Raw genomic sequence first — 15,700 nt, forward strand, 5'->3', positions numbered from 1 at the left:
ATACTTTACTACTGGCTTGCCTCAATCGGCCGGTTCTCCTTTGATTTTTTTTTACACCCAGGTGAAAGCTTGTGTGCACAGCATTCAGTTATAAAAGCTTCAGAAAGCCATGAGTTTTGAAATAAGATTACAAGGAGATTCTAGTCTAACAGTTTTTCACTGACTTTACTTTAAAATATGGTAAATACAGATGAAAGCACCAGCAAGAATATAAAACAAGCACTACTCTTACAACATAAATATGTAAGGGTCACACTTTTTCCACACACAACACGTTCCAGCATTTACTGATTCGTTGGAAATTTGGCAGAGGAATATGCACGAGGTGCATGTGCAGTTAACTAGTTAGTAATCTTGCAGTTTGTTAAGTGAAATGACTGAGAACACTAACTATTTTTGCTGCTAATTTATGAAATATGCATAATTGGAAATAGTAATTGATCACTACATTTTTTCGTGCTTCATTGATAAGCTTTTGAGCTAGTTCTAAGCTGACCACGCTTTCTGTGGCAGCCCTAAGAATTTCAAAAAGGAAGGGAGCCCCCTAAAATGATGATATTGTTGGCACTGGGGGTTCATGCTGACTGTGTAGAGCCATTGCCAAACCAAGCAATACCGTAATTTCACAGAACTATGATCCGAAATAACACCATTTTCTAGATTAATCATAACTTCTGCATTCAAACTATTCAATCTTTTATTTTGCTGATATTTCCAGTAGGAAGATCAAAAGCATTAATATTAAACACTTTTTATTCCTTCTAAAGAATGATGGGGGGGGGGGGGTTCATAAAGAAATCACAGCGAGTCAAAACCACTGAAGTTATCCTAAAATTTGGTCAGAAGTTTCGTTTCATGACGTAAAGACTAACCATGAAGCGTGAGCCGAAACCGCTGAAGCTATAAATATGAAATTTGGTTAGTATTTCTGTATTGTAATGCAGAGATTCACTGAGAAGGGATTTTTCAAAATTCAACCCCCTGGGGGGGGTTCAAAGGTTATATGGAACAGTCCAAAATTGCTAAAGCTCTAAATATAAAATTTAGTCAATATTATATTTTTTAATGTAGATACCTACTAAAACGGAATTTCTGAAAATTCATCTCTCAAGGGGGTCATGAAGGGTTCAAATGTTACATGGGGGAAATCATCAATGAGTAATTTTCAGATCACTAAATCCATTCGAGTGAAAGTGTGGGATATCAGCTTGTGGTCCATAAGAATGGTTGGACCATAGTTGAGAACAAAGTATAATTTTCTACTATGTTTTTTTATAATTATTTTTATATGCACGCAACAGTAAAAAATTTATTAAACACATGTAAGTACTAAATTATTTGTAATACAGAACATCAATAGCACAGAAGAGCTTGTTGTAGCAATTTGTCCACTAGATGATGTTAGTATTTCGATTATCTATACTTTAGTGAGCACGGATGTTTGGACCATAGTTGTGTGAAATTATGGTAACCGACTAAGCCGGGGTGCTTCGCACAGTCCAGATGTTGACAAGAAACAACATAACATTAAGCAAAGGTGAGCAAGATACACAGAGTGTAGGTATATCAAAAAATTACAAAAACAATTATTAATATAAATTGTACACACATTATTTTCATGTTGGTAAGCAGGGCCACAAGTAACGGGGAGTAGATGGGCACTGGACCAGAGAAAGTGCTGAATTCCTCCTTTAACGTCTCCTTCAACATTACCTGAGGGCACCAAAAATTTGAGCTTTCTGTGGCTAACGAACTATTGAGCTGCAGCCATGTCTTTGAGTGAACAAGCTTTTATTTGTGAACGAAATTTATTGCATTCTCTGCACTGCCCTTTGTTGGTTCAAATTTAACCCCTTAACGATCAGGGACGAGTAACCTCGTCTCAACGCAAATGGATTAAATTCATTCCAGCGCTCCCTCTGTTTTCTGTACCTCTTTTTTTTTTCATCATCACGAAGCTTCATTGAAACCTTATGAACTCAAATTTCCACCGTTTATTTCGGCGGCATTCTTCCCTTTTTTCGTCTTTCTTTGTACAAATGTGCTGCATCATGTGCACTGTGTGAATATTTATTCCTCTTACGTGCCGGATTTTTTTCCTTAAGAATTGAAGGAAAAAAAAACTATAAAAAATGCACATTTGTCTTTCTCTGTTTATGAAATGTGAACCAGAAAATCAGTTTTTAAGATTTATCACCGATACTTCAAATACAGATCGAGTGTCAAAAGTCTGAACGTGAGGGGCAATTTTCGTGAAGCTCAGTGTCTGTTTTCGTAGTTATGGGATCATTTTGGCAAACCTTCTTAGCCTTTTTTTTTTTTTTGAAGCTTTAGCTTTTCGGAAAGGCTAAAATTTCTGGTTCCTCACGATGTCCCGCATTTTTTGGAATTCCGATATTAATCCAGACTAAATATGGTCTCCATATCAACGTCTTCTGCCGTCTTCGACTACCACTACTAAAGACTGGACAACCATCAACATCAACCAATCCTAGCTGAAGCTATTATACGTGTTCGTGAGGTTACCTAGTGTGCGTGTGTATGGAAATTATTATCCCGATATTTAAAGTTAATATTTAAGGGATAATAATCAATATTTGATAGCAAATATCGAAACATTTTAATTGATTAAAGAAAACCTCTCGTGGTTTCTTTTTTGTTTTGTTAATTGAATTGGACATCGCCATTTGTTTAGCAAGTAAGTGGTTTTTTTCTTCCAAGATGGCTGAAATAATGCTTCCCCCCCCCCTCTCTAATCGATCAATGTTGCGCGCTCAGGCAATAAAAACTCTTAAAACTATTTAATTTCATTGAAGTTCCTCTCAAATAATTATCATTATTGAGATCCATCCGTTAATTCATGGTTATGTGGTGATAGTGGCGTGTTTGAGGCTATTCTTAATTGAATAAAAAAAAAATATGGTGAGGCTGGTATTTAGATTATAGTTAATTGCTTTGTATTTGTATTATTTTAACTGTGTGTGGAGATGTAGATTGTTTAGTTGCGTACGGCATACCCATATTGCACATGCATGTGATAATTGGATCGACTGAATAGGTGGTCGGCGTGCGGGATCTTATTTACGTGGGGGTAAGGGGGGGGGGGGTTTAGGGGAATAGAAATCCGCCCAGGGTGGGAATGAGTGGTCACACAAGGAAGACTTGGAGAAAGGCGGTGAAATAGACCCACTTCTCTCAATACATGTTATATTTCTAAAGAATTTCCGAGAGCCCTGTATAATTGTTATTGTATTGTATTGTGTATTGTTTCTAAAGAATGATAGGCTGGTCGGTGGGCAGGATGGGAAGACCCAGATGGTATGTAAGCATGTGAGCGACCAAAAGAGTGATCCATGCAGTATGCAAGCATGTGAGTGGCTAAAACACAACTATGTGAGTGACCAAAAGAGTAGGCCAGTGTTTCTCAACCTATGGTCTGTGACAATGGTTTGAATGGGCCGCAGGTAGACTTGACAAAATGAATTCTAATAAAATGCTGTGGATACAGAGCTGTGCTTGAGTGGCACAGGGGTAAAGATGCTCGTCTTCCACTATGAAGGTTACCATCAAGATCCATGGGTTCGAATCCAGGCATAGAACATCAGAAGCAAGTTCTTTACCCACCGAGCCTAGGGTGACCACCGATGGATGGAGCCTTCATTTCTCAACCGACTCCACTGGTTGGACATTGCCGTATGGCAATATATGACCGGAGTTGGTGTGCAGTAAAGTAGGATACAGAGCTGGACGTTTATTCTGTGTATGGCTGAACAAGAAGTGGAGTCTCTTCTGAGCCCCTAAAGCAGGATGTGTCAAAAACTGTGATGTATGTCGCAGAACAATTAGTGTTGAAAATGCTATTATGGGAATTTTTTATCGCAGAACATTTCCAGTCAGCCAAGGGCTTGTTGCAGAACAATGCAAAACATTCTGCTTTTGGGGATTCTGAGACAGAATTCATGTGCATTAGCGATGTTGAAAAATTGATATATTAAATTAGGACGTCTTTAGCATCCACTGTTAGCCCTAGCATTGAATTTGTAATATGAAAATTGCTAGTTTCTAATATACAAGGAATAAACGTCCATTGTCATGTATCTCTATGGGATCTGGCAAGTGTGTGACGTCACTGCTAGTTTTTTGCTGTAAACCAAATAAATGTTGAATTCGTATATGTATCCTTTGTGCAAAACTTAATTGTAATTGAATGAAAAATGATTTAACCGTTGTACATTGTAATTGGGTTTCAATCATTGAGCTTATATTACTGGAGAGAATATGACTTCAGCGGTCTCCGCCTTGGCAGTGTTGAGAATGGTCTCCTCCAACATCATTCTTTGGAAGATCACATGACTTAGTGAAAACACACACAATCCCCCGCTATTTTCTTATGGCATCCACAGGAATTTAAAACAATAAATGAAAGAAATAATTTCAGCATTGATGAGAATTCCAAAATTAATAAAAGATATAATTCCAGAATTAATGAGAGATTCCAGAATTAATAAGAGAATTGCGGTGTTGGTGAAAGTGATAATTTGAGTAATTGTAAAAATCGATTATTGCAAATGTACGAATTTTGTTACAAAAATTTTTGTCTCATAAAAAATTCTCTCTCTCTATTTTTTCATCATCACATGAGTTGCCTGAAATTTCAAGATTAGATGGCAGCTCCAGCAGTACATAAATCAAGCCTCCATCTAGCTTATATTATTGGAGAGCGGGGCTAACGAGAAAGACAGGGCTATGGCACTCAGAGCAGAAACGATGATCACGTGACCAACTGGGTCCTAACTTTCTTCCCTGTTCCTCAAGCGCACCCGTAGCATGGCTTTCTTGCAACACATCCACTGCAATAACCAAGTTCTTCGAACGTTCTCTGCGATCTTTCGCAGTATATAAATACTGCGCATTCTGTTTGCAATATATGGCATGTTATGCCCCAAACAATTTATAAAAAAAACAATGACTTAACAACAATCGATTCAGCATTGATGAGAATTCCAAAATTAATAAAAGATATAATTCCAGAATTAATGAGAGATGATTCCAGAATTAATAAAAGAGAATTGCGGTGTTGGTGAAAGTGATAATTCTAAAATTAAAGGATAAGATAAATTTCAGCATTGAAAGACATTAGTCTACAACTAATGAAAGAGATAATTCCAAAATCAATGAAAGGTAATTTCAGCATTAATGAAGTGATAATTCCAAAATAATTGGAAGTGATAATTCCAGAATTAATAGGTCATTCAAGAATAAATGAAAAATAATTCTAGAATTAATGAAAGTGATAATTTTTTTTACAGCATGAACTGTTTTCACAGAGTCACGTGATTTGCTTGCATTCGATATCGCTGCCATTGTGGCGGCTGGATGCCCCCTCCAGTAATATAAGCTTGATGGTTCCAATAAAAATTATACCTTCATATTTGGGTTCAGCATACATCATCGTGGAAAATGTCAAGTATTACAATTTTATGGGACTAAATCTGGGGTATTACTAAATTTAATTGGTGAAAATAAAGTCTAACTACCCTTATCGGCACCCACTTGTTGCCAAGACCTCGAATTGCAATACTATTGTAACCCAAGGCATAACAAAGGGGAATAAAAACTTTTCTTTACCGCTCACTTGTTTTTTTTTCATCTTCTTTCTCCCACGACACAGGCACACACGTGTAATAACCAATAATCCACACAAAATTCAAGGAATGTCAAATTAAAAAAATGTGAAATTAAAATTCACCAAAAAAAAAAAAAAATTTGCACTTTGAAGTTGCTAAACCTCAACCCAACAGAAGCAATTTAACAGTCAATAATGAAAAACAAATCAGTGTTGAAACATGATTGTGAGCAGAATATGCAGCAACATGTGATGAAAGTGAAATGAACCATGTTCAACAATGCAATAGTGCAGAAAACGTTTTGCTTAATCGCTAACACATACGTGCATGTCAATATGCAAATAAGACATAAGAGGAAAAATAGTAAAATTGCTGCAGCTATAACCATAGAAGTGATTTTGCTTTTACTTTGTCATGACCTCTCACCCCTGAATATAAATAATGAAAAATTGAATAAGAAATACGGTGGCTTACCGCAATGCAAATATATTGTAATATTTGTGAATCAATAGATGATAGCCAGGCCCATCTGTGCGAGTCGTCATTATTGTCACCTTGTTGCACCCAAACCTCTTTTGATTAAATCAAAGAAAGTGCAAATGTTTCCAAGGTTCCTCATTTGGTGACTTTCTGAAGGCTATTTAAACTGCACGCCGCTCTTTGGTCAAAAAATTCAATTTTATATTTGCATGGAGGAGGAACAACTGCTACAAATTGTAGCAAACAAAAATGTATTCGACGAGGGGAAAATATTCAAATGATCTGATGACCATATTTCATTGAGAAAAATGTTAAACTGTGATCTTAAATAGGGTAGAATATGTGGCATTGCCAGTTGTCATCAAAAATGTTACCAGAAATAGACACAAGCACTAATTGTTATTGAAATTGCTGAAAATGAAAAATATGTGAGATGAATTTATTGTCATAATTATCGTAGTATAATTTAAATATTATGAAAACACTGTGTATTCGATTTTACAAATCCAATATTTTTTTTTAAATTGGAACCAAAATCAAAAGAATTCCTTTAATATGGAACAAGTGGTGCCTAAAAAGTGTTTCAGGCATTCTACTGGTCCTGGGGTCAGAAAGGTTGAGAAACACTGGAGTAGGTTATATAAGCATGTCCGAGACCAAAAGAGTGATCTAGAGAGCAAAGGACCAGGTCAGCAAGCAATCAAAAGAATAAAATAAAGAGTAAGCATGTGAATGACTAAATGATCAACCTAGAGAGAGTGTGCACGCAATGTGAATGATAAAAAAGAGGACCTATAGAGTTCGGAAATGGGGTCCAGAGGCAGTAAATTTGAGGAATTGGTGATGAAGAAAAGAATTAAAATGGAAGAAGGGCGGCAACATTTGCAAAGATCACAAGCTATGCTGTAAAGCCTCTGGTGGCATGTTTAAAATAATCTGTCCTGTCATAACAAAACATATCTCTGAATTCTTGAACGTTAGCTTAGCCTATGTGCAAAGCAGTGTTATCCGATAAAAATTTTAAAAGTAATTTCACTCCCCTTCAAAATTGTAAGGGGTATTTTTATAAATTGAATGGTACTTTGTTATCAGAGAAATAACTATTAAAAAAGTATCTAAAATTTAGGAGGATTTAATTCAAGAGTATTTTTGTTCCTGAACGAAATTTAGGATGGGGAGTGAAATTGAATTTTCATGCATGAATCACACATCCACACACATATTAGCAAACACAGGTGTGAAGAATACGACACATTGATGTCTTGAAATAGCATCAAATTTGATATTTTTGTAAAATTTGATCTTTTGTAATTTTTTCTCCCATAAATATTTTTTTAAGTATTGGTGGCTTGACCAAGGAAAGGGCGTTCAGGTCGAAGAGCTGAGACCCCCAGTAATAAATCATGACTTGATGCATTATTACATATCCTACCCTTTTGCGTACTCCTAGGCACCTCATAATCTGAGTAAGCTGTTTCTATGGGGAATGAAAACTATATAACTAATGTAACAGTCCCACTTGATATAAAATGGGTCTAGAATTCTCTGGGTTAGAAATAAAAACATGATTGTGGAGTGAAAACATCAACAGCTAGTATGTAAAAAAATTAATGAAAGTATGGTGTGTATAGCCTGAGAGAAGATTATTCCAACAAGAAAAAGGTAACATATATGATAAAAATGAGACAAAGAAAATAAGCAGTGCTTACGTATTATGCCACAGACCATTCTTGAGTTGGCGCAGATTCTCTAAATTTGTGGAAGTATGGTTTTTAATATATAAGGGGGGGGGGATAAGGTACACCCAATGCTGGGAGATGGCCAATTTTAGGTTTACTTATACTCAAAGGCGTTAGTTAGCATCTTGATATCCTTGGAGGGCTGTGGGATCATATTTTTGCTGCATATTGTGGCAGATCAGCACGCCCCTCTGCAAGCCGCCATAAAAAAATTGCATTATCCATTCATTATTTGTGTTAAATCACACCGTTTGGCAACATAATATGATTGATGGCGTAATGTACAAGTACCAAAAAAGCTTAGATCAGGTGTTCTGAAACTGTGCACCTCTAACCTTTGTCAAGGGCGCCATGGAGTGGTATACAAGTACCAAAAAAGATTAGATCAGGGGTTCTGAAACTGTGCGCCTCTAACCTTTGTCAAGGGTGCCATGGAGTGGTGACCCTGAAAAACGTTTTTTGAAAATATTCTCTGTTAAACAGCTCTGGGGAGCCATTGGAGCTTGCGCATAAGTATTGAATAGAGAAAGAGGCGCAGCGAGTAAAAAAAGTTTGAGAACTCCTGTCTTAGATGATTCAAACACTGCTCCAAAAAACTTGAAGTTAGTTCCACCTGTGAATGGCTTCACTTTAAGGATGACAAAACATACCAACAGTGTAAATAAGAAAGGAAATAGTAAACCTACAAGCCAAAGAAAATAGCGGACAGAAAAAAAGTATCCAACTGGGAAAAAACAACAGTTCAGAAAGAAAATCAACAAAGAAAATATTATACTATAGCTTTTCCTGTTATTTTAGTACCTCAAAGCAGAATATGTCAAAAACTGTGATATATGTTGCAGAATAATCAGTACTGTTGCAGAACAATCTGGAATAACATTTTAAGAAAATTCTAAAAACAATTTTGGGAATTTTTACTGCAGAACATTGGAGTCAGTTGAGGGCTTGTTGCTGAATAGTGAAAAACATTTGAGTTGAAGTGATTCAAATTCTAGATGGCCTACAATAGCGTTAGCATGTCATAGATGTCCTGTGGGCCGAACATGATTTTCAGACCTACTGCTAAACTGTGTACCCTAATGTCATATTTTTTTGAGCAATTTCTAATGAATTGGTGCATGCTAGAAAGTGTTGTGTATCCAATGTAAAGATGATAACAGGTCAATTTTTTGGATGTTTAACCACCCAATTTAGTGTGCTTTTGACGGTAGCGTGGTATTTTTTTTATTGTAATTTTGAGCAGTGGCTTTTTGTTAAACTGCCAAATCACTCCTAAAAAGCTTGACTGGTTTTTTTATTGAAAATAGGCAGTTGCACTGACCTGTAATGATTATTATTTTTAATGTATGCGTTTTATGTGTGTGAGAATTACTGCCATTTGTCTTCCAAATCTGGAAGCAACTAATCAGCAGAGTTTTATCAACTTATCAGCTCTCAGAACTGATAATAATCTGAGTTGATAACAAGTATGACATAGTCTTATGAAAAGTGAATGGCTGCAGTGTTGATACTAGTGGTGTTCAGGTTTTTTTATAACAATTTAACAGGGTGTATGTGTTTATTCTAGTTGGGACCTTATCCCCCCCCTACCCCTTATACATTAAAAACCATACTTCCACAAATTTAGAGAATCTGCACCAACTCAAGAATGGTCTGTGGCATAATATGTAAGCACTGCTTATTTTCTTTGTCTCATTTTTATCATATATGTTACCTTCATTTTTCTTGTTGGAATAATCTTCTCTCAGGCTATACGCACCATACTTTCATTAATTTTTTACATACTAGCTGTTGATGTTTTCACTCCACAATCATGTTTTTATTTCTATAAGGTGTGATAGGTGCTGTTGTACAGGTGCCTCTCGTGAATGCTGTATCAAAAACCAACAAAGTTGGTTAGCTACATAGAAAGTCATGATTTTGGTTTTTGGGTTAAAATCATTGTCATTTAAAGTGAAAAAAAAACTTTATTTTGTTAACAACCCATTAAACCATTTGGATAGGCTGCAGTGGGTTATTAAATTATGTTAGTGGCTAGTTTTAAGCACCCCTGTAAAAAACCATTAAGGCAAAGAACTTGAAATTAAATTCTATAAGCATTTAGATAGATGTAAAATTCTCGAAAATAATCTTTAGGAGAATATTCTCATTGAAAAAAGAATATTTGAGAATATTCTCATTGAAAAAAGAATATTTGAGAATATTCTCTGGAAGGACTATTATTATAAATAACTTGAGAATATTCTTATAAATTCTTGATGAGAATATTCTACTCTTATTTATAATATAGTTATATATAATATTGCTGAGAATATTCTCTGGAAGGACTATTTTTACAAACTACTGGGAATATTCTCTTATCAAAAATAATAAGAATTATTCTCAAGTTATAATAGTCCTTCCAGAGAATATTTTCCTCTGTGAATATTCTTCAGTTATTTATAAGTCCTTCCATATTCTTGATTATTCTCAAGAATATTTGTAATAACATGTATTATAATAAATAAACGCTATAAATAACTTGAGAATAATATTTTTGATAAGAATATTCTCTAGTAATTTATAATAGTAGTTGTTTGAGAGAATATTCTTTGTTCCCATCTTTCTCCTCGACGGGAATATTGAAGTTTGTAGCCACAATATTGAAGCTTGAAAGCAAGAGAAAATTTAATCAACGTGACTGAATTTCACAACTTTTAAAGAAATATGAGGGATATATATAGAATTTAAATGTATGTGCATTGAAAAAAAACAACAGTTCTGTATCTTAGAATGAAGGTGATTATATAAGAATAGCTTCCTTTATCAATCAACTTTGATTTAATTTCTTTTGTTTTGAACTTATTTCTGAAAATTTATCTAATTTTAAAATAATTTTTTAAGGTTTTAATCTAATGGTTTCTAAAATTTTTATAACCAAACTTTTAAAACCTCTCAATCATGACCAGTTGTCAGTGGGGGGTGATTATACCAAAAATTGTTTTGTTGTAAATGTTTCAGGCAATGAAAACTGATTTATATTTCACAATATAAACAAAATTAGTGAAAAAATTTAAATTATTAAAAAGAAAAATGAATATTCTTGATTATTCTCCAATTTTTACATCCAGGAGAATATTCTCACCTCACATCTCTAGTTTTAAAAAAAATGTTTTAGGCAATGAAAACTGATTTAGCCTATATTTCATAATATAAACAAAATTGATAAACAAATATTCATTATTTAAAAGAAAATTAATATTTTCCATTATTTGTCAATTTTTATATCCAGGAGAATATTCTCACGTCTCTACATTTAGATGTATTTTATGTTTAATAGGTTTTCCTTCACAATGTAGATTTACTAGTAACTGAACCTTTTGACTGCTCAAATAATCGGAGATGTGCTTCTTTCTCTGTAAGCGAAGGGAATTTTCTTTTTCAGTTCTCTTTTATGAAAGATGACGATCAGACTCGGGCATAGCAAATTTGATACAATAAAAAAAAAAGCACATACAAACACAGAATTTGAAGCCTTATGAACAAACAAACTGCCCTACAAGGTGACTGGAAAGCGATTTTTAATCTCTGGGTTTGTACTCATTGTCATGAAACACTAATGATTTCAGGTAGACACTCTACAGCTACACCATGCTATGTACATTCATCCCATACAGTACAGGCAAACCTGTCAGGTGAGGGAAATGATTATAATAATAATAAACATTCCCACCTCATGCTAGAAGGACGAATGTGCAATGTCCTTTGAAAAAACAGAACATGGGAAATTATGGAATGTTTACTCCACCCATGTTACTCTGTGGAAGTTATTTTTTTTTTATGTTCTGTAACGTGTTTTAATAGGGATATAAATTTACATTTTAGGCAAAAATTAGAAAAATAAGGTGATAGATGATTATAAAAAATATATATATTAGATTATTAAAAAAAGTGAAAATTTGTGCATTCATGCCTCTAGCATCGGGAAAGCAGATCGCCATCTATACGTCATTTTGAGTTTCATCTAAGAAAGCCAATATTATCAGAGGATAATCCAATAATTATCAGAGGAGGATAGAGATGGCTATTAAGCTCATGATGATGGTATTCAAGGGTTAATTTAGAAAGTTCATTTTCAAAACACTGATTCCTTGTGAAATGCGAGATGTTTATCATTAATTTATCAATTCACTATATAACCTTTCTTTTTTCCATCTATTTTTCTGCAATGCAGCCAAAAGATGCCAATAGGCTGGTTTTGAGCGTTAGAATCCGGAACAATCACTTTTCATGGTTAGTGTAAACATTTTCATATTTATAAACTTGGCTTACTTTTCATTAAATAAAACCTTTTGGTTGTTGACCTTTAAAAATTTATATAGAATTAATAAAATTTATTAAATAATCTTTTCAATAAATGTGTGATGAACTAGTTTTTTCATGTTTTTAGCATGATTCAAATATACTTTTTTCGAAATGAATAAACTTGAATTTTATATTTTTCTTTTAATCGTTATTATCCTTGATATGATTACTGGACTTATCCAATAGCAGCTGTCACGAAAACTGTACATGTCATTTTGTAAAAATTCATTCTGGCTATTCTATCCTTCATTAGATAAAGTGAAATTATCTTGAATGTATTTTTAATATTTTTTCCAATGCTTAAATCTGACGTTTTTAGAATTTAAGATCAGTTAGTGGGATTAATACATACACTATAGATGTTTGCAGTGAAGGGAACTTGCTTTCATGAGTTGGGGATACATATATCCATGACCACACAAACAATCCTTTCAGACACACATCACAATTCATTCATAAATTCCACAGAGGAATGTGTACAAGGTGCATGTATGGTTCAGTAGTAGTGAGAGGGAATTACATCGCTCATTTCTACGGCAGCAAAAGCCTTTTAACCAATGGGTCATTGCATGGCTTTATTAAGATATATTTTTGCCGAGAAAAAAAAAATTCGCTTTTACCAAAAACTTGTTAAATAACAATCTGAGTTGTAATTATAATATTGAAAAAAAAAAACAAAAAAAAAACAGTGGTTGATGGGCTTGACATACCGTTAAAAAAATCTAGGCGCCAGAACAATTTTCAGGAGCTAAATTGTTTTTACCTGAGAAAAACAGGTTTGAAATGTTTCTTTTGACTTGTCCAGGATATAGGTGGCCTCTTTCATATTGGAAGCTATGCTGATATAAAACATTTTGGGTTGTTCTTGTGTGCACTTCAATTTAGTAACTATGCTAAGAAATTTTTATATAGGCTGAAATATCAATTTTTTTAGTTGCTATGGTGACTTGATGGGATTTGTCAAGCCCAATCAAATCACTTTTGTTCCCACATTACCTAAAAAGTTGAACACCCTTGCCCCAAGGTTTGTGATCATGTCATTTTTGAAAATCTGAGATACCAGTGCTTATTTTTTCAATACTCGTTATTTGGCAATAAATATTATGCATCAGTAGTGATGATATTTGTGACATTTCTCTACATGTGAATGTAATTACCTGTAAATCTTGTGTGACTGTGACCTTTCAATTTTATATTATATCTGAATAATGAAATGTGAGGCAAACATCAGTTCATATAGTCAATATATTTCTAGGATTTTAGTCAGGATTAAGCTTGAATCGATTCCATGAATAATTTAATCATTAATAATTTTTTTTTATTTCAAACTTTATTAAAGAATGTTCTGTGTTGTGATTTTTTTTTTCAGAAGTCAAAATGAAATTTCAAATTGAAATTCAATTTTTTATTTATTAATTCATTGTTTCAAGATTTTTTTTTTTTCTAAAAATTTTGTTTGACCCCATATCAGTCCCCATTTTTGAACAAGCTAGCTTTTTTATTTTTCTGTAAATGATGTGTACAGTTTTCCGCCATTCTGATATGTACCAAATGCAAATTTTCTTTTATTCCTTAATCAGACTGAAACTTTAATAGGATAAAAGAAAAAGTTCCTGTCACACTTCAAGCAACACGTCATCTTTTAACGAAGTTTTGGGGTAAGGGTAAGGGAGTTACGTCTTTCTTGTCAACTAGAACTCGGAAATAGAGGCAAACTTTTTTCTGGATTTTTTTTTCTTTGTGGCTGGTTTTGGTGATGCATGTTTGTCTTTTTCCTGTGCTAACCCTAACCCTTTATCACTTCTTCAATCATAAACTTGCACACAGTGTAACACAAGGCTTCTAAAACATTGTATTTATTATTTTTATCTTGATTTCGAACCCTCGTCTAGTTTTTTTTTGCAAATAGGCACAACATACAGCATTGGCATGGTATTTTGATCATTATTTGAATGGAATTATAATTTACATATCTTGCATTCTTTTCATAAACTGTTGCTTTAATTTGAAAAATTTTGACTATTGAATTTCAGGGTGGGGGAGTATTTTCTTACGAAAATGCATTGGACAGAATTTAATTTATCAATTGGATATGACCTCAGCTTTTCTACACATTTTCACTTGATAGGCCTATACATCACCTTTGTAGCACATTAAAATTTTTTTATCTGTAAAAGTTTTTTCAAGTATTTTTAATTAATAAATACAACATGTATCACATTCTCTAAAAGCTTGTGAAAGAGTAGTCTATATGTTAAGTATTAATTATTCCATTTAAAGTCGTGGTACTTATTCCAAAATTATTCCGAATGATTACCTGAGCAGTTCAACCTATAGATTCATATATAATTATAGCTGTGCTGTTATTCATGTGATTGTGTCACACCTTTTCTTTTTGTCACAGCAAATGAAAAATTAAGGGGAAATAAATGTGTTTAAGTATATGAATGGGCTTTTGTGGCTCTCATTAGCAGAATGCTGAAACATTTTCATTCTGAATACACAATTCAAAATACCCAATGTTGTGGGTCTCAATGTTCGCTTGAGTGACAATGTGTCTTCAAGGTGCCAGGAAAAGCTAACCTCTCATTCCTCTGAAGATGTCCACCACTTCAGAGAGTGAGTTGCAGAGTGTATGTCCTTAATCATGACAACCAAACAGCCCATAAACCTTTTACAAAATATGTGTGTGTATTTGAGAAGTAGTGTGGTTAGTATACCATAGTTTTGCAAGCATGTAATGTTTTTTAGAAAGAAAACAGTAGTTTTATGTAATGAAAGTATGTTTGAATTTCTGAACTGGCTCTTTCATTGTAGAAAGGCATGATAATTTTTGCATGTAGGCACTCAAGTTTGTGATTTCATTTTTCTTCCCAAATTCACAAAAATTATAGAAGGAAGTTTTAGATAGAAAAACGGATGAGGAATTACTCAAGTATTATAGGAAAATATTTCAAAATTAGGGCAGCTCATTTGTAGCCCCAAAGCAGAATGTTTTGCATTGTTCTGCAGCAAGCCCTCAACTGAGGGAAAATGTTCTGTGATAAGAATTCCCATAGTAGTGTTTTCGTACATGGAAAGGTTTCTTTTCTTAAATTCTTCCTGAACCCGAAATTGTTCTGCAACTTGCATCACAATTTTCAGTACATTCTGCTTTGAGGATTTTTAGTTGAAAAAGTGTTTTTTTTTAAATGTATCAAAATTATCAAATGTATTGATAAGTTAATATTCTGCATAATTTATATGTACGTAGTAGGCTACTTAAAAAAAGCACAAGAATAAAATAAACTTCGAAAATAAGGGAAGCTTTAGAGATAGGATGACTTTTTTTCTCGATTTATCAAGGAAACAGATACTTTCTAGATTTTTTGCCAAAGTGAACTCTGCATAAAATCCAAAAAATATGTTTCCTTGAAGGGAACATTTGTTAAACAAATCTTTTAGTCCAAAAGTTTTCTTTGAGAAGTTAAACTCCTATTTTCTGAACAAGAAGGCAATCTAATGTTTGTA

At 33.7% G+C, this 15,700-nt stretch overlaps 1 protein-coding gene across 5 annotated transcripts in view; it reads left to right on the forward strand.

The window, feature by feature from the left end:
• The first annotated feature begins 2,487 nt into the window (after positions 1-2,487).
• LOC149081039 (RNA-binding protein 25-like) overlaps positions 2,488-15,700 on the forward strand; it is a 61,185-nt gene continuing 47,972 nt past the window's right edge. Inside the window, exons 1-3 of one of the 5 annotated variants that reach the window (XM_089237791.1) lie at positions 2,488-2,698; positions 12,060-12,118; positions 13,771-13,854. Coding sequence is in view for 1 of the 5 variants with exons in the window: in XM_089237789.1 (XP_089093915.1) it covers positions 12,116-12,118 (3 nt within the window). In the remaining 4 variants the exon portion in view is untranslated. The remainder of the gene's footprint in view (positions 2,699-12,059; positions 12,119-13,770; positions 13,855-15,700) is intronic. The other 4 variants (XM_089237790.1, XM_089237793.1, XM_089237792.1 and 1 more) reach the window with 4 other exon arrangements.

This window comes from Pholcus phalangioides, unplaced genomic scaffold (genome assembly GCF_987345545.1).
Source record: "Pholcus phalangioides strain wild (caught in Gottingen) unplaced genomic scaffold, Ppha-v1.0 ptg000010l_1, whole genome shotgun sequence".
NCBI lineage: Eukaryota > Metazoa > Arthropoda > Arachnida > Araneae > Pholcidae > Pholcus > Pholcus phalangioides.